Here is a 27,886-nt window from a genome sequence, read left to right on the forward strand (position 1 = left end):
ACGTTACTAGTAGCACAAAGGCTCCGGAAAAGCACTATGGCTCCTCACTCCCTAAAGAAATGCAGCGAATTCTACGCTCCCAAATTCAAATGCCCCCTCCCTTCTGAGCCCCAGTGTGCCTATACAACATTTAGCGTCCACGTTTGCTAGGACTATAGTAATGAGAGCCTGCCTAATTTATGAGGTGCGTGTCCCCAGAAGGACTGGCTGGGCAGAATGAATGGGCGTTACAATCGCAGAGATGCAATTTTCAGTAAGAAATATCTATTGCTGATTGTTTCTGGAAAACACCCATAGAGTCAATATCATCACTACACCTGTAGATAAATTCCCAAAGAGGTATAATTTCCAAACTGGGGTCACTATAGAGGAGATTCAGCTCTTCTAGCACTTAGGGTCTCTGTATATGAAGTCCACAAACTATTCTATGATAATTTGTTCTCCAAGAGTCAAACAGCGCTCCGTCCTTCCCGAGTGTCACCGTATGGCTAAGCAGTACAGTACAGCCACATTTGGGGTAGTTCCACGTTCAGCAGAAATTGTGGGACAAATTTTGGTGCCATTTTTACCCGTTTTCCTTTGTGCAAATGTGAAATCTGGGGCTAAAACTAATTTTTTCTTCACAGACTAATGATATAAGGTTCCGTGACCAATCTGTGGTGTCAGTATGATCACTGCATAACACTGCATAACAAACTAAACCATTTGTTTTCTCCTGTTACCCTTGTGAAAATAAAACAATTTGGGGCTAAAGCAACGTTTTTGTGCGAAACAGTAAAATTTTCATTATTTTCTTCCACATTGCTTTAATTCCTGTGAAACACCTATATGATTAATAAACTTGAATGTGGGTTTGAGCACTTTGAGGGCTGCAGTTTTTAAAATTGGGTAACTTTTTGGTTATTTTTAGTAATGAGCGAGTATACTCGTTGCTCGAGTTTTCCCGAGCATGCTCAGGTGTCATCCGAGTATTTTGGCGTGCTCAGAGATTTAGTTTTCTTCCTCTCAGCTGCATGATTTGCGACTGCTAGACAGGCTGATTACATGTGAGGAATGCCTGTTTGTTAGGGAATTCTCACATGTAATCAGCCTGTCTACAAGTCGCAAATCATGCAGCTGAGAAGAGGAAAACTAAATCTCTGAGCACGCCAAAATACTCGGAGGACACCTGAGCATGCTTAGGGAGACCCGAGCAACGAGTATACTCGCTCATTACTAGTTATTTTCTGTCATATAGGCTCCTCAAAAGAACTTCATATGTGATGTGATTAGTGATGAGCAAACATGCTCAGATAAAGTGCTATCCGAGCATGCTCATGTGCTAGCAGAGTGTCTTCGGTGTGCTCAAAAAATGTCACTCACGTTCAACTAAATTTACCACTAATATGAAGTGCAACTTGTCACAAAAAGCACTCATAGGGATACATCACTGGGATACACTGAAGCGTTCCAGAGTTATTACCGCATAAAATGACAGTGGTCAGAATTGAAAAAATTAGACTGGTCAGGAAGGTGAAAACTAGCAGGGGGGGGATGAAAAGGGTTAATATTTATCAAAAGGATTTCTTCTTTTTTACTTTTTTTTTTAGTCCTTTCAGGAGATTTGAATCCTGCAATTGTTTTATGTTTCTACACTATAATAGCACAATATTGCAATTTTTAGTGAAAAAGACATTCTATTAATCCCACCCAAGGGCTTGGCTTCACAGTAGAACCAAGATGGCAGTGACAGGAGCTTTCAGCAAGCCCCCCGCTGCCAGGACAACCCATCGGTATCACAGCGATTGCGCCGTGGTGGCTGACAGAAGTCACTGTCCCTGCCAATTACCCAAGATAAAACGTAAAGGTACGTTCTATGTTGGGAAGGGGTTAAAAGTCCCTTTGTTAGTAAAGGACAGAGCTAACTCATAGGTGTGGTCGGCTGCTTGACTGTTTCGCTATCAGGCGGCCAATGACAAGTGGGTGGCGCTCCTGCCGTGTTTTTAGTCACACCCCTAAATGCATAACTTTTCTCAGAAAGTTGGTAATGTGATATATCATTATATGGGGCTACTATAACGCATGGTAATGTAGGTGAATGGGGGGGGGCTTGCAAAATAACCCCTGGAGTACCTCAATCGCAGCAAGTCGGAAAAAGCTGGATTTTTTTGGACCTTGTTATGGTACTTTAGGCGTAGTCATCTGTGCTGCAGCGATGTAAAAGTGGCAATTAGAGTTTGGCCATGCAGCCCCAGCCTAAATGGCTTGAAATCAATGGCAAGATCTACCTGTGAATGTTACTGCACATTTCCCCCAGCACCGGGCAAGTAGCTGCTAATTCTTTCAGAAATAAAACAATGGAGATTTGCTGCTATGTGAGCCCTGCCCCACACTCCCCACTATAGAGGGCGCACACATAGGTTTACTTGTAGTTCATGCTTCCTCCAACCTCTGAAAAAAATTGCAGCATTTTAAAAGTCAACATTTTTAACAGATTTGGGAACGATCCAAAAATAATACCACCACCCTCACCCTGGGGAAAAAGTATTACACTTGTCAAGAATCAATTGGTATGTGTATTTTAACACATAAATAAGAAGGTGCATTAATAAAAAGCCAAAATAAACCATACTGGTGAAAGATTTAGTTTATAGAAGCAAAAAGAACTTTTCATAACACATACTTTTCATTTTGTTTCTGTATAAATGAAAATGCTGCTGTTAATATGATCCTAACACACAAAGCATGTGACACTAGGGAACGAATGGCTACTATGATAAGGCGGCGTCTCTACTGCAACATGAATGCCTTCTACCATATCTTACAGAACACTCAGCTTTACCAAGAGAAAAATATAAATGTAGACTTTTCTTAATAACTTATATAAGAATAGTTCTGTGTCAAAGGCCATGTTCACACGTTCTGTATTTGGTCAGTATTTTACCAAAATTTCTGTAAGCCAAAACCAGGAGTGGGTGATAGAAACCCATCACCACTTCTGTATTCATCACCCACTCCTGGTTTTGTCTTACAAATACTGATGTAAATACTGACCAAGTACTGATAGTGTGCACGTGGCCTTATATTACCTGCTCAGCATCCAGCCATTTTATTCTAAAATGCCACTAAAAGCAGATTCTTAGATTTTTTTTTTTTTCAGTACATTTTCAAGAAAAGATTTTTAAATAAGCTCTGCGAAGAGACACAGGCACTTTAATACTTTCTGTGCATTTCATATATATATATTTTTTTTTAATTTAAGGTGTTTGTCCAGCTAAAAAGATCTGATCACCAGAATGTTGTGTGTTGGTCAGAATTGCTTTCATCCAATCTACTTCAGCAGGAAGATTCTTATAAATGTTGACTGGCTGAAAGCTGCCGGCTGCTAATAATGCCCCCACCAAAAGTCCTTTTCAGCTGGATGACAGGCACATTGTACAGCCTCCAGGAAAACTCTAGTCCTGAGAGCTGTAACGTGGACACCCTTTGCACCCACCGATGTAACCCATTATAAACATTTCCTCGAGATATAGCAGTATACTTAGAAGTAATATGTATGCATGTATATCCCCTTTGTGAACATCACTCACTTTCTCTAAATGTAATATTGCGGAGTTTTTATACATTTAGAATGCTGCAAAGAAAACCGGCACAAAATAAAAATATCTGAGTTTTCCATCGATGCCTCAATACCTTATACACACTGAGGCATTATTACGGCTTTTGGAAGAGCAAAAAAATTATCTGCGGTGCGGTCAATAGCTGTCAGTTGCGGAAAGTATAAACGAGTCTTTACTCCAAAGCCAGTCTTCGAGGACAGACCAGTCCATAGTGTTCTCACTCCAGCTTCTCATCTCCTTCTTCTACATCCTTCAGGCTGAGAACTTCCAGAGTGCCTTTCCCTCTCGTTTCACAACGTATCAGCTCATCAATTTCTCTGAAGCAGCCAGGATCGATCAAGCAGACCTAAACACATGGATCGGAGATGAATATGAATTATTCCTACTGTAGAGTTACGCAAAAAAGTTTACATTCTATAAGTTAGTGCTGGTAATGCGCCATATTGCATGGGTGTACCCGGCTTCTGTCGTATGAGCCATGCAGAGACCTGGCAGATAAACCATAAACGATGCTGAACTTGCTTGCTGGGATTTCCTGGCACGCCCTTACGAATGGTGCCAAGGATGAAGAGATGTCATCTAGCACAAACTGTTGGCTATTGTTATTTTATGAAGTAACCAGGTTCTATTGCATCACACAGTGCAGCCGCCAACAGAACTAATTGATCCAGGGTCCATCTTTCTAATATGCGGCCTATAGGCCCTTTTACATTTAGCGATGCACCAGCGATCCCACCCGGTCAGGATCGCTGGTGCATCGCTAAATGATCGCTAGTGAGCTTTCATACAGAAAGACCTCACAGCGATTCAGCAGCGACGCAGCGCACGATACTTACCATTCACACACAGCGATCCTGCGTCCTCCCGCCCGCCTCCAGCGTCGCTCGTCGTCACAGCAGGAAGTCTCAGCAGGAAGTCTCAGCAGGAAGCGCCCGACGAGAAATGGAGCCGGACATTCTCGCGCGATCAGCGATGAGCAGCGGGGGAGCCGGTCGCTGGTAAGTATCACACATAGCGATATCGCTAGCAATATCGCTATAACGTCACAAAACCAGTGACGTTTTAGCGATATTGCTAGCGATATCGCTTAGTGTAAAACCCCCTTAACCCTGCACCGATCACAGATGTTGGAGTGCACCCAGAAAGTCTCTGAAGGCCACGTGCCCACCTTCATGACTTGCAGCAGGAAACTCTGCTATAAATCCTGATGTGAGGCGAATAACTTAACAGCAGATAATCGCTAGCTACCAGCCTGTTCTACGCAGCCATGATGTATTCCAGATCAGGTAGCGAATTTCCAGCCTCATCTGACCTCACCAACAGGGTAGTTCTTGTCCTTTCCGCTCTGTCGATGAGGGGTCACCGCCATACTGATTGAAACCGGCCCCCCGCAGTAGACTCTTTTCATGGTATGCAGGTACATTTACCTAGCAATTCTTTAATTATATTTAGAAAAGTTTTTCATTTTGTACTATAGTAAAATAATAAAAAGGAGGGGTATTATTTGGCCACAGTTACTCTCTACCTCCCAGTCATGCCAATATAAAGTGAGTGTGCCTACATGACCGCTCCTCTTATAAAGCCAAAGAAGTATCTGGGATCAAGTGATAGCGTCCTGACTGTAATACAAGTGTCAGGTACGTTACCACATGCTTTACTTACAATCTCCAGCTCTTGGTCAAACTCTTCACTCTCTGTATGTTTTATTAGTGGCTTCAACTTTTCTTTCAATCTCTTCCCATCCTTGGCAGGAAGGACAAAGCGCAGCCTCATGTGAGCTCGCTCTATCTGCATGGTCTCTTTAAGTTGCTTTATGACTTCCAGTGCCTAGAGAACAAAAAAGCTTATAGAATTATCTAAAATAAATGTGCATATATACCTTATGTATACAGGAGCCTTACAGGGTGGGCCTTGTTAAGAAATCTTTCCTTCAAGGGGCGTGGGAGCTATTAGAAATACAAACAATATTACTTGCCCTTCCAGGGTTCAGAGTCGTCTCTCCGCTGCTGCTCCGGTTTCTGCAATTTGGCCACAGTGCGGATATCACATTGACAGTGTTGTAGCCAATCAACTGCTTGTGCTGTCTACGCCGGCAGACCGCTGAGCTCACAATTGGCTGCAGTGCTGTCGACAGGACGTCAATGTAACAGCCAAATACCACAAACCCAAGCATCAGAGGAGGGCAGGTGCTGGACCCAGGGAGCACAAGTAATACTCGGTTTGCTTTATAGCTATGAAAGAGTTTTCTGAAAGGGGACAACCCTTAACAACAGTGTGGACAGAGAAAGACACACATATTTACGCCCTTTACAATAGCCGTAGCTCCAATAACTCCTTGGAGTGCACTGACCATGTTGATCATGCAGAATACCAGAGCATTGATACAATAACTGCATCTCACACCAAAAAGTGGTGAGGGAAATGTGGCACCACCTTATCTAATACTGCATCCTCCACTTATTGCATTAATCTTCTGGACTAGTAGTGCCACTTTAAGTGGGTAGTTATGCACCAAACGGCAGTCACCACGTGGCCATTAACAATCAGACTGCTTTCCACTATTGTCATGTTCTGCGTATTTGCTAGTTTTCAGCTGTATTTTGGTCTTAAAGTGTAAGAGGAATCCTAAAGTGACAGGACTCCTGTTTCTTGATATGGACAGCACATATGTGCCGATATTTGCAATAAAAGCTGCTTTTCTTCTCCATTATCAGTTGTTGGCTGCCGGAAAACCAGAATTCAAGACCACATTTTCAAAGTAACTGTTCTGGACGCCACCACCTGGCTATGACCAATGCAAGGACCTCCCAGGAGGCATTGGACAGAGAATTAAAGACATATGTTATGGTGTGCCATCCCCTAGAATATTGTACCAGCAATACAAATGCAGGGAAGGAAAGGGGAAACAATCTGACTCACTTGTTGTTTTGTGCTCTTAGTAGCTTTGACTGAGTAGTGGATGTCTTTCATGGCCCTCTCAATGAGGTTTACCGTGTATGGCCTCTTGGTTTCTGGATTTACACATTTGTCTGCCACAATAGTAGCAATATCCCGGAACATTTGCTCTAGCTGGGTACTCCGCTCTTTCTCAGACACTTGCAGCTCTCCCTTTGACAGAATCTGATATAAAAAAAAGTAAATAAGATAAAATGTACAAAGCCTGTAACCAATATGCAGAAAATGCGATTTACTTATAAAATGTTATTATTTCTCATGCTACAGTAGTTAGAACATACACATACAAAGCACGGGAAAACTTCCAATCTCTTGTGCTTGTCTGCAGTACATAAGAATACCAATAGGCCATCAGATGTGATAAGGTTTACCCTCAGTCTATTTTATAAGAGAACCAGGATCACACAACACACCCTCAGTGTAAAGCTGTCTAATAATGCACACAGGCAGAGAGAAGTAACCTATGAACTGGTGACTTCAGTTTAAAGGGTGTCTGTCGCCTCAAACACCATCTAACCACACAGTGTAAGGATATGTGCACACGTTGCGGATTTGCCGCTGCGGAATCCCTGCAGATCCGCAAGTGATTTACAGTACAATGTTATTCTATGGGGAAAAAAATTTGCTGTGCACATGCTGCGGAAAAATCCGAGCGGAAACGCAACATCTTTTTCCCCACAGCATGTCAATTCTTTGTGCGGATTCCACAGCGTTTTTACACTCATTCCATAAGAATCCGCAGGTGTAAAAACGCATGCCAAATCCGCACAAAATCCGCAGGAAAAAGGCATGGATTTTGACCTGTGGATTCTGGCAAGTGATGCAGATTCCGCGCAGAAAATTCTATACAGCATTCTGCAACGTGTGCACATACCCTAATAGGGACTTAGCTACTATAAAAATCAGACCTCTGGTGTACTCATTCATCACTCGTTCCTCTGGTGTACTCATTCATCACTCGTTCCTCTGGTGTACTCATTCATCACTCGTTCCTCTGGTGTACTCATTCATCACTCGTTCCTCTGGTGTACTCATTCATCACTCGTTCCTCTGGTATACTCATTCATCACTCGTTCCTCTGGTGTACTCATTCATCACTCGTTCCTCTGGTGTACTCATTCATCACTCGTTCCTCTGGTGTACTCATTCATCACTCGTTCCTCTGGTGTACTCATTCATCACTCGTTCCTCTGGTGTACTCATTCATCACTCGTTCCTCTGGTGTAATCATTCATCACTCGTTCCTCTGGTGTACTCATTCATCACTCGTTCCTCTGGTGTACTCATTCATCACTCGTTCCTCTGGTGTACTCATTCATCACTCGTTCCTCTGGTGTACTCATTCATCACTCGTTCCTCTGGTGTACTCATTCATCACTCGTTCCTCTGGTGTACTCATTCATCACTCGTTCCTCTGGTGTACTCATTCATCACTCGTTCCTCTGGTGTACTCATTCATCACTCGTTCCTCTGGTGTACTCATTCATCACTCGTTCCTCTGGTGTACTCATTCATCACTCGTTCCTCTGGTGTACTCATTCATCACTCGTTCCTCTGGTGTACTCATTCATCACTCGTTCCTCTGGTGTACTCATTCATCACTCGTTCCTCTGGTGTACTCATTCATCACTCGTTCCCCTGGTGTACTCATTCATCACTCGTTCCCATTCCTCTGGTGTACCCATTCATCACTCACTCCTCTGTTGTACTAAACATTGTGTCTGATGAATAGAAAAAGAGCAGTTTGTCTGATGTGTAAATGAGTGTTTGATGGTGTGTCCACCAGCGCTTAGTGCACCGCTCCACCCTTCAGTTACCATGCTCCACCGCCCCCACCTAAGTAAATTTATAGCACTCCCTTGGCCAGACTTAGTGCTGCCTGAAGTTAAAGCTTCGGCATACGAGAACACAGTGTTACTGTCTGGGTGAGTGAAGAACTTTTTCTGTTGTGGCTTCCTACACTGCTGCGTCCGTGCAGCGAGTGGCCGCAGCATAGATGTGAAAGTGCTGCACATGCTCCTGAATAACATTGTGTGGCTGCATGCCGAAGTTTTAACTAAGTCTGGCCAAGTGAGTGCTGCCAATCTTTACAGGGTGGCGCGACGGCGGAGCAATAGTAACTGAGGGGCAGAACGGTGCACTGAGCACTTATAACCATGCCAAGGGCGCACCGAATACATTCATTTGCATATGAGACAGACTGACTTATGCTCAAAGACGACATTTATGACATCAGAGATCTGATTCTTGTAGGGGGTCAAGTCCCATATTTAACCATGTGTTTAGTTTAAATGGTGTTCTTTTAGGTGACAGATTCGCTTTAAAGAAAGAGCAAAAAAGGCATAAGAAAAAAATATTTTGGATTAAAATTTTAAATTTCATGTGTTGTATAATATACAATAAATCTGCAAAAACAAATAAGGCTATGTGCACACGGTGCGGATTCTGCTGCGTTTCCACAGCGGTTTTGGCCCTGCGGAAACGCAGCAGTTCCGCAGACCAAGTACAGTACAATGAAAGCCTATGGGTTTTCAAAAACGCTGTGCTGACGGTGCGGTTTTTTCCACGCGGTTTTGCTGCGGTTTACAAACCGCAGCATGTCAATTGTTTGGGCGGTTTCCGCAGCGGTTTCACACCTTTAACATAGTAGAGGTGTGAAACCGCAGGGCAAAACCACAGACCAAACCGCAGGTCACTTTACCTGCAGTTTTACCTGCGGTTCCGCGCGGAAAAAACCGCAGGTGAATCTGCAGCGTGTGCACATAGCCTAACTTCTAATTTTAGAGGGGCAACAATGAATCCTGTTGTAATACTGGACAGCCCCTGATGATAGCACTGTGTACCAGGTCAGGAGTTAGCAGTGCTAAGGTACTGTCACACTTAGCGATGTACCAGCGATCCCGACCAGCGATATGACGCGGTCAGGATCGCTGGTACATCGCTAAGTGGTCGCTAGTGAGCTGCCACACAGGCAGATCTCACCAGCGACATCGCTGGGGACGGGGATCGCTACTTACCTGTCACACCAGGCGATCCTGCGTCCTCCCGCCCGGCTCCACGCGTCGCTCGTCCTCACAGCAGGAAGCTGACGACGAGAAACAGTCCTGAACGTTCTCGCGCGATCAGCGATAACCAGCGGGGGAGCCGGTCGTAGGTAAGTATCAGACACAGCGATATCGCTAGCAATATCGCTATAACGTCACTAGTTATAGCGATATTGCTAGCGATATCTCTTAGTGTGACATGCCCTCTAGTGATACACCAGCAATGAGATTAAGGAACAGCAGTAGTGACAGATTACAGATATTCAACTATTTGATAAGCGCTCACAGTGGACTCTTCAGTACCTGCTTGCAGATTTCGGTTAGATCTTCCGTCCCAAATGCCTTGACAAGATCTTCTTTTTTAGCTACTTGTCCTTTAGACACATTCATGAACACAGAGTGGGTCTGCAAAACTTCATCTATGTCTTTCTCACTTTAAAATATAAATACATGATAAAAAGTTACATAGGAGGATTGCTACATTTGCAATTGTTTTGTATTTTCAATACCGCTCATTGTGAACGATCTTGTAACAGAGCAGGGAGCGAGTAAAGTGACTGTCAGGAACGACTGGTTGCATCTTGCCACAATCTGCAAATAGTTGGAGAAATGAAAGATCAAGCAGGGTGGCTCAGTTGTGGAGACGCTCCGGCAGATTTTCCATTAGCAGTTTATTTAGTCAGTGATATCAACATAACTGTGATGTACCTTATCAGTAATATAGTAGTAGTATTGTTATGGTATATCACTGGGATTTGCCATCACTTTATGATAAGTGATCTTTAGAATAATCGGTTGCAGGTCATGGATCTCACCATCATCTATGCTATAAATGTGTAAGCTGGGATTACCCGTTCATAGTGGAGCCCACCCGCTAGGGACTTTTTCACTGTGGATTTCACAATACATCTACAAAAAAAAAAAAACCACGTGGATTGTAATAAAATCTATAGCATGCTCTCATTTCTATACAGATTTTTTTCCACCGTTTGAAACCCCCTTCATATGTATCATAAGGTGAATTACTGTGGCTTCTCTGTGTGAAATTCTCTGTGTTTCCACTGGTGTGGGATCGGATGGACCAGTGCCAGTGAGATGTGTAAGGTTATTCACAGGACCCGGTCCAGCGGCTTTACCACTACTCTGTGACCGCTGGACGAGAACCCCGTGAACCGCCTTCTACCAGCCTTCATCCCCAGCTACTCTTGATTACCCAGCCTGGTGCAACAACACCGTTAGGACACACTTGTGACCGGCACCAGGCCGGTTAGTCAATCAAAAGAAGAGTCAGGGATGCTGGCTGGTAGGAGCCAGTTCTCAGGGCTCCTGTTTGGGGGCTATAAGTTTTGGATGTGGCCACTGGACTGGATTGGTTTGCAACATCATTACAGAAAATGATTACTAGTTTATTCCCAGGCTGAAAAAGTTAAGGGGTGGACATGGCTCAGAATAACCTCAGTGCTCTCCATGTCGCTGCAGAAACTATATTGTACATGAAGACAATGGGACACCGATCTCAGTTATGGAGGCACATATAGTCACATTTACTTTGGGGTGGTCCATTTAATCTGCAATGTAAAATTGCTACAAATTAATGCTGCTGGACAATTTTGGCTTTAAAAACAGCAATTTTTTAAGCCTTTAATGCATTAATAACAAGTAGTGTTTCTCAAGGGATAAAATGTATTGGTAAGTGCTTAGTGAGGTATAAAAGGAAAAAAAATTAAGTTACACACGCTGGAAATCCTTGTTCTGTCTATAACTGAGCTATAATGCTGACATGCATCAACCATTTCCCTTGTAGCGAGATCAAACCAGAAAGCAGAGACCATCAGGTCGACACCAGATGCTAGAGAGCAATGGCTGATGGAAGGCTTACATCATCTGAGCGGGACTGTATGTTTGTAGGGGGGTTATCTGGTGTTGTGCAGAGCTGATCACATCCACACTGGAGATGATGACAATAACACCTCACACTCCCGTAGATGCACATGTACAATTGCCACCTATTATGCACGTGTCCTATGACCAAGAAAGGTGTACAACATCGGCCGATCTTACACTCATCTTGTCAGGTGTTTGGGGACTTAACATTATTGTATGGCTCGCTGTAGCGGCACTGGACGATGTAAGGCTCGCTGTAGCGGCACTGGACGATGTAAGGCTCGCTGTAGCGGCACTGAACGATGTATGGCTCGCTGTAGCGGCACTGGACGATGTATGGCTCGCGGTAGCGGCACTGGACGATGTATGGCTCGCTGTAGCGGCACTGGACGATGTATGGCTCGCTGTAGCGGCACTGGACGATGTAAGGCTCGCTGTAGCGGCACTGGACGATGTAAGGCTCGCTGTAGCGGCGCTGGACGATGTAAGGCTCGCTGTAGCGGCGCTGGACGATGTATGACTGGCTCTAGCGGCGCTGAACGATGTATGGCTCGCTGTAGCGGCTCTGGACGATGTATGGCTCGCTGTAGCGGCACTGGACGATGTATGGCTCGCTGTAGCGGCACTGGACGATGTATGGCTCGCTGTAGCGGCACTGGACGATGTATGGCTCGCTGTAGCGGCACTGGACGATGTATGGCTCGCTGTAGCGGCACTGGACGATGTATGGCTCGCTGTAGCGGCACTGGACGATGTATGGCTCGCTGTAGCGGCACTGGACGATGTATGGCTCGCTGTAGCGGCACTGGACGATGTATGGCTCGCTGTAGCGGCACTGGACGATGTATGGCTCGCTGTAGCGGCACTGGACGATGTATGGCTCGCTGTAGCGGCACTGGACGATGTATGGCTCGCTGTAGCGGCACTGGAAGATGTAAGGCTCGCTGTAGCGGCACTGGAAGATGTAAGGCTCGCTGTAGCGGCACTGGACGATGTATGGCTCGCTGTAGCGGCACTGGACGATGTAAGGCTCGCTGTAGCGGCACTGGACCATGTATGGCTCGCTGTAGCGGCACTGGACCATGTATGGCTCGCTGTAGCGGCACTGGACCATGTATGGCTCGCTGTAGCGGCACTGGACCATGTATGGCTCGCTGTAGCGGCACTGGACCATGTATGGCTCGCTGTAGCGGCACTGGACCATGTATGGCTCGCTGTAGCGGCACTGGACCATGTATGGCTCGCTGTAGCGGCACTGGACCATGTATGGCTCGCTGTAGCGGCACTGGACGATGTAAGGCTCGCTGTAGCGGCACTGGACGATGTATGGCTCGCTGTAGCGGCACTGGACGATGTATGGCTCGCTGTAGCGGCACTGGACCATGTATGGCTCGCTGTAGCGGCACTGGACCATGTATGGCTCGCTGTAGCGGCACTGGACCATGTATGGCTCGCTGTAGCGGCACTGGACCATGTATGGCTCGCTGTAGCGGCACTGGACCATGTATGGCTCGCTGTAGCGGCACTGGACCATGTATGGCTCGCTGTAGCGGCACTGGACCATGTATGGCTCGCTGTAGCGGCACTGGACCATGTATGGCTCGCTGTAGCGGCACTGGACCATGTATGGCTCGCTGTAGCGGCACTGGACCATGTATGGCTCGCTGTAGCGGCACTGGACCATGTATGGCTCGCTGTAGCGGCACTGGACCATGTATGGCTCGCTGTAGCGGCACTGGACCATGTATGGCTCGCTGTAGCGGCACTGGACCATGTATGGCTCGCTGTAGCGGCACTGGACCATGTATGGCTCGCTGTAGCGGCACTGGACCATGTATGGCTCGCTGTAGCGGCACTGGACCATGTATGGCTCGCTGTAGCGGCACTGGACCATGTATGGCTCGCTGTAGCGGCACTGGACGATGTATGGCTCGCTGTAGCGGCACTGGAAGATGTAAGGCTCGCTGTAGCGGCACTGGAAGATGTAAGGCTCGCTGTAGCGGCACTGGACGATGTATGGCTCGCTGTAGCGGCACTGGACGATGCAAGGCTCGCTGTAGCGGCACTGGACGATGCATGGCTCGCTGTAGCGGCACTGGACGATGCATGGCTCGCTGTAGCGGCACTGGACGATGCATGGCTCGCTGTAGCGGCACTGGACGATGCATGGCTCGCTGTAGCGGCACTGGACGATGCATGGCTCGCTGTAGCGGCACTGGACGATGTAAGGCTCGCTGTAGCGGCACTGGACGATGTATGGCTCGCTGTAGCGGCACTGGACGATGTAAGGCTCGCTGTAGCGGCACTGGACGATGCCATATAATCCTTTTAGGATTAGATTTAGAGTGGTGGTTTTTTAGTGTCACCATGAACTCTGAGGATCATTAGGAAATGGGGCCATATTCTTCTGCAGCCTAACGAAGCGTCTGTACAGGAGCTGTGATGGGATCTCTGAGGGAAGTATTACTACTTTTGATATATGTACACAGGGATAGGCATCTTCTAGAAATTTTTCCTAGTCTTTGAACATCCTCTTTCATATTAAGGGCCTTTTGCAACTGCAAATTATCAGGCACTAACCTGTCCACAAGAGGTGAGGCTTAGTGGTGGTAATGATAATGAGCTGGAGACACAGACCACTTCTATCATTATAATGAGTTATCATGGTTTCATAATGTGTCTGTGATTTTTTGATAATCTGTCCAGAAAGAATAAAAAGTCATGTTGGCAACCCTGTAAACACAGCTGACCCCTCACACGTGACTGCGTGTCAAGCCTCGCTATGACACAAACAGGTCTGGCCCAATGACGTCACTCTGCCGCTTCCCTGCACATTTGCCCCCAGTAACAGACAGCAGTGCGGGTGATACTCACGCTCCGCTCCTCCAGCTCATAACCTTGTTCTTGTAGCAGGCGATCTCATATCTCTTCCCTGCCTTCTTCATCCGCACCACGGCCACGTTAGTTAGGCGGATTTGGTTGGTGGGTGTGAATATGGACATGGTGGCTGTCGCCCCTGGGGCGTCTTCCTGCCGCACAGTGAGACGACGAGCTTAGCACCTTCTGGCGCATGCGGTACAACGTCAACTCTCACCTGCGGCCGCTGCTCCTAGCGCATGCGCAGAAAGCTGTTTGTTTAGTGGAAGCGCTTTCTCCCCTGTCGTTTATGTGTTTAATAAAGTTTGTTGAAGAAGAAAGAAAAAAAAAAAGAGGCTGATACGTAAGGAAACAAATATGGCGGCCCCCAGTGTGGCATGAGTGTGGAGGTTAGGTGCTGAGTCTTGGGCCGACAACTGTGCGGTTATCCTCAGTATGAAGCGCCTGCGTCAGCTAGTATGTCCGCTACTGGCGGCGGCTTGTGTGAGCGCTCAGCTGGAGCAGCAAGGTAGGTCCGGGCACCGAGGCCTCTGCACCACCGGCCGTCTAGTGTGCTCCTGTGTGTATAGCGGAGACTGCGGGGGGCCCGCTCCCCTGTGTGTGTATAGCGGAGACTGCGGGGGGCCCCGCTCCCGTGTGTGTGTGTATAGCGGAGACTGCGGGGGGCCCCGCTCCCGTGTGTGTGTATAGCGGAGACAGCCCGCTCCCGTGTGTGTGTGTGTGTGTGTATAGCGGAGACTGCGGGGGGCCCCGCTCCCGTGTGTGTGTATAGCGGAGACTGCGGGGGGCCCCGCTCCCGTGTGTGTGTGTATAGCGGAGACTGCGGGGGGCCCCGCTCCCGTGTGTGTGTATAGCGGAGACAGCCCGCTCCCGTGTGTGTGTGTGTGTATAGCGGAGACTGCGGGGGGCCCCGCTCCCGTGTGTGTGTGTGTGTATAGCGGAGACTGCGGGGGGCCCCGCTCCCGTGTGTGTGTATAGCGGAGACTGCGGGGGCCCCGCTCCCGTGTGTGTGTGTATAGCGGAGACTGCGGGGGCCCCGCTCCCGTGTGTGTGTGTGTATAGCGGAGACTGCGGGGGCCCCGCTCCCGTGTGTGTGTGTATAGCGGAGACTGCGGGGGCCCCGCTCCCGTGTGTGTGTGTATAGCGGAGACTGCGGGGGCCCCGCTCCCGTGTGTGTGTGTATAGCGGAGACTGCGGGGGCCCCGCTCCCGTGTGTGTGTGTATAGCGGAGACTGCGGGGGCCCCGCTCCCGTGTGTGTGTGTATAGCGGAGACTGCGGGGGGCCCCGCTCCCGTGTGTGTGTGTATAGCGGAGACTGCGGGGGGCCCCGCTCCCGTGTGTGTGTGTATAGCGGAGACTGCGGGGGGCCCCGCTCCCGTGTGTGTGTGTATAGCGGAGACTGCGGGGGGCCCCGCTCCCGTGTGTGTGTGTATAGCGGAGACTGCGGGGGGCCCCGCTCCCGTGTGTGTGTGTATAGCGGAGACTGCGGGGGGCCCCGCTCCCGTGTGTGTGTGTATAGCGGAGACTGCGGGGGGCCCCGCTCCCGTGTGTGTGTGTATAGCGGAGACTGCGGGGGGGCCCCGCTCCCGTGTGTGTGTGTATAGCGGAGACTGCGGGGGGGCCCCGCTCCCGTGTGTGTGTGTATAGCGGAGACTGCGGGGGGCCCCGCTCCCGTGTGTGTGTGTATAGCGGAGACTGCGGGGGGCCCCGCTCCCGTGTGTGTGTGTATAGCGGAGACTGCGGGGGGCCCCGCTCCCGTGTGTGTGTGTATAGCGGAGACTGCGGGGGGCCCCGCTCCCGTGTGTGTGTGTATAGCGGAGACTGCGGGGGGCCCCGCTCCCGTGTGTGTGTGTATAGCGGAGACTGCGGGGGGCCCCGCTCCCGTGTGTGTGTGTATAGCGGAGACTGCGGGGGGCCCCGCTCCCGTGTGTGTGTGTATAGCGGAGACTGCGGGGGGCCCCGCTCCCGTGTGTGTGTGTATAGCGGAGACTGCGGGGGGCCCCGCTCCCGTGTGTGTGTGTATAGCGGAGACTGCGGGGGGCCCCGCTCCCGTGTGTGTGTGTATAGCGGAGACTGCGGGGGGCCCCGCTCCCGTGTGTGTGTGTGTAGCGGAGGGGCCCCGCTCCCGTGTGTGTGTGTATAGCGGAGACTGCGGGGGGCCCCGCTCCCGTGTGTGTGTGTGTGTAGCGGAGGGGCCCCGCTCCCGTGTGTGTGTGTAGCGGAGGGGCCCCGCTCCCGTGTGTGTGTGTAGCGGAGGGGCCCCGCTCCCGTGTGTGTGTGTGTGTGTAGCGGAGGGGCCCCGCTCCCGTGTGTGTGTGTAGCGGAGGGGCCCCGCTCCCGTGTGTGTGTGTAGCGGAGGGGCCCCGCTCCCGTGTGTGTGTGTAGCGGAGGGGCCCCGCTCCCGTGTGTGTGTGTAGCGGAGGGGCCCCGCTCCCGTGTGTGTGTGTGTAGCGGAGGGGCCCCGCTCCCGTGTGTGTGTGTGTAGCGGAGGGGCCCCGCTCCCGTGTGTGTGTGTGTAGCGGAGGGGCCCCGCTCCCGTGTGTGTGTGTGTAGCGGAGGGGCCCCGCTCCCGTGTGTGTGTGTGTAGCGGAGGGGCCCCGCTCCCGTGTGTGTGTGTGTAGCGGAGGGGCCCCGCTCCCGTGTGTGTGTGTGTGTGTGTAGCGGAGGGGCCCCGCTCCCGTGTGTGTGTGTGTGTGTGTAGCGGAGGGGCCCCGCTCCCGTGTGTGTGTGTGTGTAGCGGAGGGGCCCCGCTCCCGTGTGTGTGTGTGTGTAGCGGAGGGGCCCCGCTCCCGTGTGTGTGTGTGTGTGTGTGTGTGTGTATAGCGGAGGGGCCCCGCTCCCGTGTGTGTATAGCGGAGGGGACCCGCTCCCGTGTGTGTGTGTGTGTGTATAGCGGAGGGGACCCGCTCCCGTGTGTGTGTGTGTGTGTGTATAGCGGAGGGGACCCGCTCCCGTGTGTGTGTGTATAGCGGAGACTGCGGGGGGCCCCGCTCCCGTGTGTGTGTATAGCGGAGACCCTGCTCCTAACAAGGCTGAAGTTGGTTTCTTATTCGGTATTTTTATTTATTTTTTTTAATATTTTTTTTAATAGGTTTAACAACAAAAAATAAGCATCACAATAATATACAATGCAGTGAGGTGCCCTGATGTGAATGCACTTAAAAACAGCAAAGTTTTTCTTTTATAAAACTGGCACAAAAATGGGCATCAAAGTGGGCACCGAAGGGTGTTAATTAAAGGGTAAAATGACTTTGGGCCACTGATCTCACACTGAGAATACACAGATAGTGATGCCCCGCATCAAATCCAGGTCCCTCCATCCTGGCCCAAATGGGTTCAGGGATTAGAATTGGCATCAAAGTGGGCAAACAGCCAATTTTCACAGATATGAATAAGTGATGTTTTTAAGGGGTTAAATGACTTTGGGCCACTGCTCTCACACTCAGAATACACGGATAGTGATGCCCAGAACCCATTTGGGCCAGGCTGAAGGAAGCTGGGTTTGATGCTGGGCAGCACTATCTGTGTATTCTTAGTGTCAGATCAGTGGCCCAAAGTCACTTACCCCCTTAAAAACATCACTTATTCATATCTGTGAAAATTGACTGTTTGCCCACTTTGATGCCAATTCTGATGCCCAGAACCCATTTGGGCCAGGCTAGAGGTTTTGGTGTGGGGCTCCCTGTTCTATATGTCTGCAGTGTGATATCAGTGGCCCACAGTCATTTAACCCTTTCATTATCACCCTTCGGTACCCACTTTGATGCCCATTTTTGTTCCAGTTTTATATAACTTTTGTAGCTGTTTTTAAGTGCATTAACATCAGGGCCCCTCACTGCATTGTATGTTATCATTGTGATGCTCATATAAATTGATTGCCTATTTAAAGGACAAAGGGTTAAGATTACAAGAGTCGCTGTTCGTGTAAGGAGACATCCCTGTCCCTCTAACACATTAGTGCAACCCGGTTATAAGTATTGGTTAGGTGCGGCCGCTGCCAAAATCCACTCTTCCGTTAATCCAAAACACAACATGTTTCACCAGAAACCTGGCACCATCGGGGGACAAAGGCTGTGTCGTTTCACCTCTGTCCCCTGATGACGCCAGAAAAGGGGTTATATCGTGTTTATCTCCTTATACACAGACTCCTGTAATCTTAACCCTTTATCCTTTAAATAGGTAATTTAAAAGTTAAACTTTAACAGTCTTTAGTGAGGGATCGGGTGCTTTTTTGGCAAACTGTCATTAATGTTGTTGCCCTTCACTGACTGGGTGAACAGCAATTGTTGCCCGTTTTACATGTATAGTGGAGGCTGTAGGATCCTCGCTCCCGTGTTCATCGGATATACGTGCTGCTATCTGTATTATAGGAGCCACGGTGTAGATAAGACATCATGAATAGTGAGTAGCGTGCTTGGATGAGATGTTATCTGAGCTCGCTTGTGTGCTAACAGTATTTGAGCACGCCGAAGATGCTCTATGCTTGAGTTCCCTCGGCTGCATGACTCGAGGCTACTCAACAGCACAGGCAGGGATTGCGTAACAAACAGCCAATCCCAGCATGTGTTGAACAGCCTCGAGACATGCAGCCGCAGGGACTAAAGGGCCTGTCACACTAAGCGATGTCGCTAGCAATATCGCTATAACTTGTGACGTTATAGCGATATTGCTAGTGATATCGCTATGTCTGATACTTACCTCCGACCGCTCCCCCGCTGGTTATCGCTGATCGCGTGAGAACGTCCAGGACTGTTTCTCGTCGTCAGCTTCCTGTGGAGAGACGAGAGACGAGCGTGGAGCCGGGCGGGAGGACGTCAGAATCGCCTAGTGTGACAGGTAAGTAGCGACCCCCGTCCCCAGCGATGTCGCTGGTGAGATCTGCCTGTGTGGCAGCTCACTAGCGACCACTTAGCGATGTACCAGCGATCCTGACCGCGTCATATCGCTGGTCGGGATCGCTGGTACATCGCTAAGTGTGACAGTACCTTTAGCGATGTACCAGCGATATGACGCGGTCAGGATTGCTGGTACATCGCTAAGTGGTCGCTAGTGAGCTACCACACAGGCAGATCTCACCAGCGACATTGCAGGGGTCGGGGGTCGCTACTTACCTGTCACACTTGCGTCCTCCCGCCCGGCTCCACGCTCGTCTCTCCACAGGAAGTGCCGCAGGAAGCTGACGACGAGAAACAGTCCTGAACGTTCTCGCGCGATCAGCGATAACCAGCGGGGGAGCGGTCGGAGGTAAGTATCAGACACAGTGATATCACTAGCAATATCGCTATAACGTCACAAGTTATAGCGATATTGCTAGCGATATCGCTTAGTGTGACAGTACCTTAAAACATATTCTTCGAGCACGCCAAAAGCACTTGAGTTAGCAACCGATTTTCCTTGGTGAAGCCACTAAAGGAAAAAGCCTGTAGTTTTTTTCCTGAAGCAGTTTTGTTGTTTTCTTTTTTTTTTTTTTGCCGCCAGCATTTTATTTTTCTGTGATTTAACCTAGAACCATCATGCCACTTTGTAACACAAGCTGCCCAGAGAATGGCCATGCTATTTTTAACTGCTTCACAGTTTCTGCTGAACACATGCACAACAATATTGTTTTTAGATAACTTTGCGCTATTTGTTTTTTTTGTTTTTTGCAGTGTTTTTTTTTTTTTTCCCCGTTCTTTTAGCGGCTACAAAAAAGTTAAATCTCTTGGGTGGCTTCTGCCTAGAATTCAGGCGGACAACTTAAAATAATGTGATTCCGGGGAAAATCATCAACTCCGCATTGAAGGATGAATGCCACGTACGGTGCCGTGCACAGATGGCCCCAGGCCGACTGCCGGGTTTAATATGCAGTAGCCACTTCATTATTTGGATTAACATTAAAAACTGAAAAAATAAAGTAATGGCAGTAGGTGACAAGATGTCTAGTCTATGCAGTTTGTGCAAAATGCTCTTGGCGAAGCATATTGTGCAAAGCCATAAATGGCCTAGTCGGGATTTGGCCGGCAGTATGCATATCACATACTTTTGGTCACATGACCGCCGGTCCTGGTTCTGACACCGGTAAATCCTCATAGCGCAGAGTGCATGCGTTGGGAGGATTCACAAGTCTGCAGTCGCATAGATTGATTATAGGTCGGACAACCCCTTTTAGTGGCGTTGAGAATAACCCTTTATCTAAAAAATGTTTTTGTTTTTTTTTGTCTTTTTATTTTAAAGATGAATCTTCTGGACCATGGGATTTTCTGCATATACACGTGAAGCAGTTATGGCTCAAAAGGTTTTACATCTATGTATGTGCTGTAGTTGGTATCACTTTTTGGCTCTGCAAACATTTTTCCACAAGGAAGAAAAAGCAGCAGGTCAGTTATTTATTTATTTTTTTTCTCTTTTCCATTATGCATTAAAACTGGCTTGTGATCTTTGTTATTTCATTGTAAACGCCATGAGAAATGAATAAACTTCATAATTTACTTGCTGTTGAAATTCAGCTTTTTCTCACCTGTCACACTTGTTCATGTGACCTCAGAGGTCATTCGCGCAATGCATCCCTGGGAATTGAAGATGCTGGCAGCATGGCTGAGAGGCGGGAGGATTCTGGGGGCCGACAGAAGGTAAGTATATCCCTAATTTTTTTATTTTAATTCTATTTTTTACAGGAATATGGTACCCAGGGCCTGGAGAAGAGTCTGCTCTCCTCCAGACCCTGTGTACCATCCGCGCATGGGGGGCATAGCCACATGCGTTAAGTGAGCGTTTCATTGCAGTCCTATGGCGGCGGAATTGCCGCGATTCTTCAGAAATAATGGACATGCTGCGGATTTTACCGCTGTGCGTTTCCGCAGTGGTAAATGCACAGCATTGACACAGCAGCTGCGGAATCCCATAGGATTGCATGGGGATACGTTTTTTAAGCGTTTCCGCGGCCGCAAATGCTAAAAAAAGCAACGTGGGCACATAGCCTAAGACTTGAGAGAAGTCTCAGGATAGTGCTTTTTAGGTGGAGTTTGTGGCATCAAAGGGGTTTTCCCATTAGCATAGTAACATAGTTAGCAAGGCTGAAAAAAGACATTAGTCCATCCAGTTCAGCCTATATTCCATCAGTATAAATCCCCAGATCTACGTCCTTCTAAAGAACCTAATAACTGTAAGATACAATATTGTTGCGCTCCAGGAAGAAATCCAGGCCTCTCTTGAACCCCTCGACTGAGTTTGCCATCACCACCTCCTCAGGCAAGGAATTCCAGATTCTCACTGCCCTAACAGTAAAGAATCCTCTTCTATGTTGATTGAAAAACCTTCTCTCCTCAAGACGCAGAGAATGCCCCCTTGTGACCGTCATCTTCCTTGGTATAAACAGATCCTCAGAGAGAAATTTGCATTTTCTCCTTATATACTTATTAACAAAAGTTGATTTTAATCAATAAATCTTGCAATAATAATAACTTCCGCAATTGGATGTGATTAAATAAAATGTCCCTGTGTGAGATAAAAAAAAAAAAAAAATCAACAGAATAAGTAGGAGCAAAATGCGGTATATTTCAATAAATTAAAAAAAGTAATTTTATTAGTATGCAATACACAATAAAAAATGGGGAGACATTAAAAATTGGGAGTGACAGTGAGTGCAGCACCACACATGGAGTATGCAGTAGCATAGAAATTTATCCACATGACTTGCTAATACAAATAGAAAACACAGTAGATTATAAATAACCACCCAAAGCAAAATCATAATACTAATATCAAGGGTAAGGAAAACCACACTTTAATTAGAAATGGATGAGCGAGTCCAAAATGTGCTTAGGAGTGCAGATACACTGGGGTTAAATGAAGTCTAGAAATGCCAAAAGAGCTGCCTGTGGGAGATAATCAGACAATAAGTCCTGAAAAGTATATGTATAAGAAGGAAAAAGTAAATAAAGAAAAGTTCCCAACACTTTTATCAATAACAAAGTCCTCAATGAGAGATAACAGGCAGTTATTGAGGTAGTAACATAAACCTTAATATGGCTAGGTGCCTAGTAGTATGATTATTTGTCTGTGCTTTCCCTACGATCAGCATACTTATCCGATCTGGGGGTGTAAGGAGAAACAACCCCAGCGCACGTTTCGCGTTTGCCTCTTTGGGGGGGGGATCCTGTTCTGTGCTGAGATCTTATAAATGTGCCTCTGCTGTGTACTGTGTAATGGCTGTGTCTGACCATGCATGCGGTCTCATCATACCACATCTCCTGGGCAGGGGAGGGTACAATAGAGAGTATACAGACATTACATCCTGGGAACGCAGCTGATTCTTTCTTTTAATCCTCTCATGCCAGAGCCCGTTTTTGCCTTTTTAACCAGGCTAATTTTTACAATTCTTACCAGTGTCACTTTGAGGTAGTAACTTGGAATGCTTTAATGGACTCCAGTCTTTGCTTTTTTTCGTGACATATTGTACATCATGATAATGGTAAAATGTGTTCGATATGACTTGCGTTTAGTTGTGAAAATATTGGAAATTTGACTACAATTTTACAATTTTCATCTTTATGCCCTTAAACCAGAATCATGTCACACAAAATAGTTTATAAATAACATTTTCCACATATCTACTTTACATCTGCGCAATTTTGAAACATTGTTTTTTTAGTAGTGATGTTAGAAGGGTTAAGAGTTGATCAGCAGTTTCTCATTTTTCCATAAAATTAACAAAACCAAGGAAGAAATGGACCTGAAAATTTGTTGTACAATTTCTCCTGAGTATGCTGATACCACATATGTGGAGGAAAACTACTGTTTGGGTGCATGGCAGGGCTCGGAAGGGAAGAATCAACAGTGGACGCCATGCCACATTTGGAGAACCCCTGAGGTGCCAAAATAGTGGAATCCCCCACAAATTGCCCCATTTGGAAACTACATCCTTCAAGAAATTTTATCTAGATGTCTGGTGAGCATCTTGAACCCCCAGTTGCTTCCCAGAAATGTATAACGTTGAGCTGTGAAAATAAAAAAAAAAAACTTCCCACAAATGTTTTAGCCCCATTTTTTTTTTTTATTTTCACAAGGGTAACAGGAGAAAATGGATGTCAAAATTTGCAAGTTTTCCAAAGTATACAGGTACCCCATGTCTTGGATAACGACTGCTTGGGTGCATGGTAGGGCTGGAAAGGGAATGAGCACTATTTTGACTAGAATAGGTTGCAGATACCATTTCACATTTGAAGATCCCCTGACATGCCAAAACAGCAGAAGCCTCCACAGGTGGACCCATTTTGTAAACTGCACCTCTCAAAGAATTCATCTAAGGGAGTAATGAGTATTTTTAACCCTCAGGCGATTCGCGAACTTGTATAACATTGGGCTTAATAAATTAAATATTACTACTTTTTTTTTTTTCACTGAAATGTTGCTTTGACCCCGGGTTTGCAATTTTCGTAGTGCAGTTGTCACTTTGGCAGAGCCCTGGGACTCCCAGAGCAGAAGAAACCCCAATAAGTGACCCCATTTTAGAAACTACACCTCTCAATGAATTAATCTAGGGGTGCAAGCAATGACCATATTGACACCACAGGTGGGTCACAGAATTTTATACCATTGAGCAGTGAAGAAATAATAATTATATTTTACCGCCAAAACATTTTTTGGCTCCAGATTTTACATTTTCACACAGGGAAATGTGGAAAAATGGTGCCAAAATGTCACACAATTTCTGCTGAACATGGCAATACCCCATACGTGGTTGTACAGTACTGTTTAGCCACTCAGTGAGACTCGGGAGGGACGGAGCGCTATTTGACTCTTGGAGAACAAATCATTATAGAATAGTCTCTGGACTCCATACCATATACAGACACCCTAAATGCCAGAAGAGCAGAATTACCCCTCAAGTGACCCCCGTTTTGGAAGTTACACCCATGTAGTAACTTATCTACAGGTTTAGTGACTATTTTGACTCTAAGTGTTTTCCAGAAGCAAGCCGCTGTGGATGTAGCGAAGTGAAAATTGCAAACTGCCGTTGCAGTGACCAGTATGTTGCCATGACGAGTAAATTATGCGCAGCTCATGCTTCTAGAGACCTGCACCTGTAAATGAGATGTGTGGCCATTGCTACAGAAATATCAAACGTGGTTTAGGCACGCTGTGAGGCTCAAAAGGGAATGGGGCAGTTGGATTTCTTTTGGGGAGATGAGAAGCCATAGCGCTTAGTACAAAGGCTTGGAAAATCAGTAACTTGGAAACCTCCTATATTTTTGTTAAGATGATGGACTTGAGAGGGGACTTGCTTTTTTTTGTATTGAGTTGATTCTGCTTTTATTAAGAACTTTTTACATACCATTTAGGATCACATTTATCCTGCGCTCTACACTGAGCACTTACTTCAGGGTATTCATCTAAATCTCCAAGTGACATGATTCAGATGAAACCCCGAGGGACCCATTAAATATAATGAGGCAGCAGAGTTACTCTGGACTCCCGTCTGGCCTCTCTTCAGCTGTGTCCTTCTTTTCAGTGGTTCACAAAACTGGCAGACCGCGCTTTTCTGCACGCCTAAAAAGATGGTCACTACAGCTCACAGGTCAGATGGCATCTACAGTGCATCCATCAGCCTGAATATAGGGAATCTTCCGCCTGAATCACGTATATCAGAGATTTACACGGAAACCCTGGTTAAGCACTCGTCATAGGGCACAAGATAAATGTGAGCTGAGCTTTACTGCAATCTTTGTGAGGCAGAATGAACAAATCAACAGCAGGTAAAGAATTAGTCTTACTTGCTTTTTATGCCGTTTCTTGTGCCGTATAAGCGATTAGACCACTTTATTCTTTGGGTCGTGTGATACCAGATTTATATCGGATTTTTATGTTTGGCTGCCTTCACACACTAAAAGAAACTTTTTGTTAAAAAAAAAAAAAAAAAAATCGAGGAGGTTGTCCTTCATATCCTTGATGGGGACAGGAACACAATAGGTTAACCCCTTCACGACCAATGACGCCACGTAGGCATCATGAAAACTGGTGCAAATCTGACCAGTGACCCCTATGTGGCATCATGACTTTAAAGCCCCCCTGCGGGTCGGGTGACCTAGGTCACTGAAAGGTCACCCGACCCACTGGTACAGGGGGCTTTGTTCTTCAGCATAGGGGGCGTGGCTTCACCCCCACGTGACTACGATCGCTCTGATTGGCTGTTAAAAGTGAAACAGCCAATCAGAGCGATAGTAATATTTCATCAATGAAAATTGATGAAATATTACAATCTAGCCATGTCCGACACTGCTGTAGCATCGGACATGGCTGGTGACAGCGATCCGACCCCACCCGTTAACGGGGGTGATCTGCCCCCGCCGCTGAATGACAGCGGCGATGTGCCGCCGCTGTCATCATCTCCCCCCCCCGCCTTCCCTCAGCTCCCCCCCGGCTTCCGATTGCTCCCACCTCCCGGTACTCACCGAGTGCCGTTATGGCTCCCGGTGTCCTGCGGTCCCGGACCATGGGCGCCGCCATATTGGAAAATGGCGGGCGCATGCGCAGTGCGCCCGCCGGCTCCAATTTCCATTTATTCATTTTGATCACTTTCACAGTCATCAAAATAGAATGAAATGTAAATAAACCTCCCGTTTATCACCCCCATAGGCAGGATGAACTGATAAAATAAAGAAATTATTTTTATTTTTCCATGAGGGTTAGGGTTGGAAAGAGGGTTAGGGTTGAAAAGAGGGTTAGGGTTGGAAAGAGGGTTAGGGTTGGAAAGAGGGTTAGGGTTGGAAAGAGGGTTAGGGTTGGAAAGAGGGTTAGGGTTGGAAAGAGGGTTAGGGGTGTGTTGGGGTTAGGGCTGTGTTTAGGGGTGTGTTGGGGTTAGGGTTAAAGTTAGAATTGTGGGGTTTCCACTGTTTAGGCACATCAGGGGGTCTCCAAACGCGACATGGTGCAACCATTGATTCCAGCCAATTTTGCGTTCAAAAAGTCAAACGGTGTTCCCTCCCTTCCAAGCCCCGACGTGTGCCCAAACAGTGGTTTACCCCAACATATGGGGTATCAGTGTACTCAGGAAAAATTGCACATCAACTTTGGGGGTCTAATTTCTCCTGGTACCCTTGGGAAAATAAAAAATTGGGGGCTAAAAAAATAATTTTGTGGAAATTTTTTTTTTTTTTTTTTTTTTTTAATTTTCATGTCTCTGCGTTATAAACTTCTGTGAAGCACTAGGGGGTTCAAAGTGCTCACCAGACATCTAGATAAGTTCCTTGGGAGGTCTAGTTTCCAAAATGGGGTCACTTGTGGGGGGTTTCTATTGTTTAGGCACATCAGGGGCTCTGCAAACGTAACGACAACCGCAGACCATTCCATCAAAGTCTGCATTTCAAAACGTCACTACTTCCATTCCGAGCCCTTATGTGTGCCCAAACAATGGTTCCCCCCATATATGGGGCACCAGCGTACTCAGAACAAACTGTTCAACAACTTTTGGGGTCCAATATATCCTGATACCCCTGTGAAAATAAAAAATTGCTGGCTGAAAATCTTTTTTTTGAGGAAAAAAAATTTATTTTTTATTTTCACGGCTCTGCGTTATAAACTTCTGTGACGCGCTTGGGGGTTCAAGGTGCTCACCACACATCTAGATAAGTTCCTTGGGGGGTCTAGTTCCCAAAATGGGGTCACTTGTGGGGGGGTTCCACAGTTTAGGTACATCAGGGGCTCTCAAATGTTACATGGTGCCCGCAGACCATTCCATCAAAGTCAGCATTTCATAATGTCACTACGTCCCTTCCGAGCCCCAACGTGTACCCAAACAGTGGTCCCCACCCACATATGGGGTACCAGTGTACTCAGGACAAACTGGACAACAACTTTTGGGGTCTAATTTATACTGGTACCCTTGTGAAAATAAAATATTGCGCACTAAAAAATAATTTTTTGAGGGAAAAAAAAATGTTTTATTTTCATGGCTCTGCGTTATAAACTTTTGTGAAGCACTTGGGGGTTCAAAGTGCTCACTATGCATCTAGATAAGTTCCTTAGGGGGTCTGGTTTCCAAAATGGGGTCATTTGTGGGGGTGCTCCAATGTTTAGGCACACGGGCTCTCCAAACACGATATGGTGTCCGCTAACGATTAGAAGTAATTTGCATTTCAAAAAGTCAAATAGCGCTCCTTCCCTTCTGAGCCCTGCCGTGTGCCCAAACAGTGGTTCCACCCCACATATGGGGTACCAGCGTACTCAGGACAAACTGGACAACAACTTTTGTGGTCCAATTTCTCCTGTTAGCTTTGTGAAAATTAAAAATAGTGTGCTAAAAATAATTTTTGAGGAAAAAAAAAATATTTTTTATTGTCACTGCTCTGTGTTATAAACTTTTGTGAAGCACTTGGGGGTTCAAAGTGCTCACTACACATCTAGATAAGTTCCTTAGGGGGTCTAGTTTCCAAAATGGTGTCACTTGTGGGGGAGCTCCAATGTTTAGATACACAGGGGCTCTCCAAACACGACATGGAGTCCGATAACGATTGGAGCTAATTTTCCATTCAAAAAGTCAAATGGTGCTCC

At 47.1% G+C, this 27,886-nt stretch overlaps 2 protein-coding genes across 4 annotated transcripts in view; one reads left to right on the forward strand and one right to left on the reverse strand.

Moving 5' to 3' along the window:
• Positions 1–2,608: 2,608 nt before the first annotated feature.
• SBDS (SBDS ribosome maturation factor) lies at positions 2,609–14,623 on the reverse strand. Its single transcript, XM_073558958.1, has 5 exons — positions 14,357–14,623; positions 9,902–10,031; positions 6,519–6,719; positions 5,262–5,426; positions 2,609–3,945 (listed from the first exon to the last, which is right to left on the reverse strand). Exons 1-5 carry the CDS (start codon positions 14,482–14,484, stop codon positions 3,817–3,819), a joined length of 753 nt encoding a protein of 250 aa, XP_073415059.1. The 5' UTR covers positions 14,485–14,623; the 3' UTR covers positions 2,609–3,816.
• A 38-nt stretch (positions 14,624–14,661) lies between these two features.
• Positions 14,662–27,886, forward strand: part of LOC141069428 (S-adenosyl-L-methionine-dependent tRNA 4-demethylwyosine synthase TYW1-like) — a 452,148-nt gene continuing 438,923 nt past the window's right edge. For all 3 annotated transcript variants that reach the window (XM_073558957.1, XM_073558955.1, XM_073558956.1), the window contains exons 1-2: positions 14,662–14,867; positions 20,573–20,715. In XM_073558957.1, coding sequence (XP_073415058.1) covers positions 14,795–14,867; positions 20,573–20,715 — 216 coding nt within the window. In that variant the 5' untranslated portion in view covers positions 14,662–14,794. The remainder of the gene's footprint in view (positions 14,868–20,572; positions 20,716–27,886) is intronic.

This window comes from Dendrobates tinctorius, unplaced genomic scaffold (genome assembly GCF_039654945.1).
Source record: "Dendrobates tinctorius isolate UK_male_01 unplaced genomic scaffold, ASM3965494v1 ptg000263l, whole genome shotgun sequence".
In the NCBI taxonomy this organism is placed as follows: Eukaryota; Metazoa; Chordata; class Amphibia; order Anura; family Dendrobatidae; genus Dendrobates; species Dendrobates tinctorius.

Coding starts and splice junctions, on each gene's coding strand:
- SBDS (XM_073558958.1), bottom strand. CDS start 14,484: ATGTCCATATTCACACCCACCAACCAAATCCGCCTAACTAACGTGGCC. Junction 6,720..9,901: donor TAACCGAAATCTGCAAGCAG/GTACTGAAGAGT, acceptor TTTTTATATCAG/ATTCTGTCAAAGGGAGAGCT. Junction 3,946..5,261: donor TTGACCAAGAGCTGGAGATT/GTAAGTAAAGCA, acceptor CCATGTGTTTAG/GTCTGCTTGATCGATCCTGG.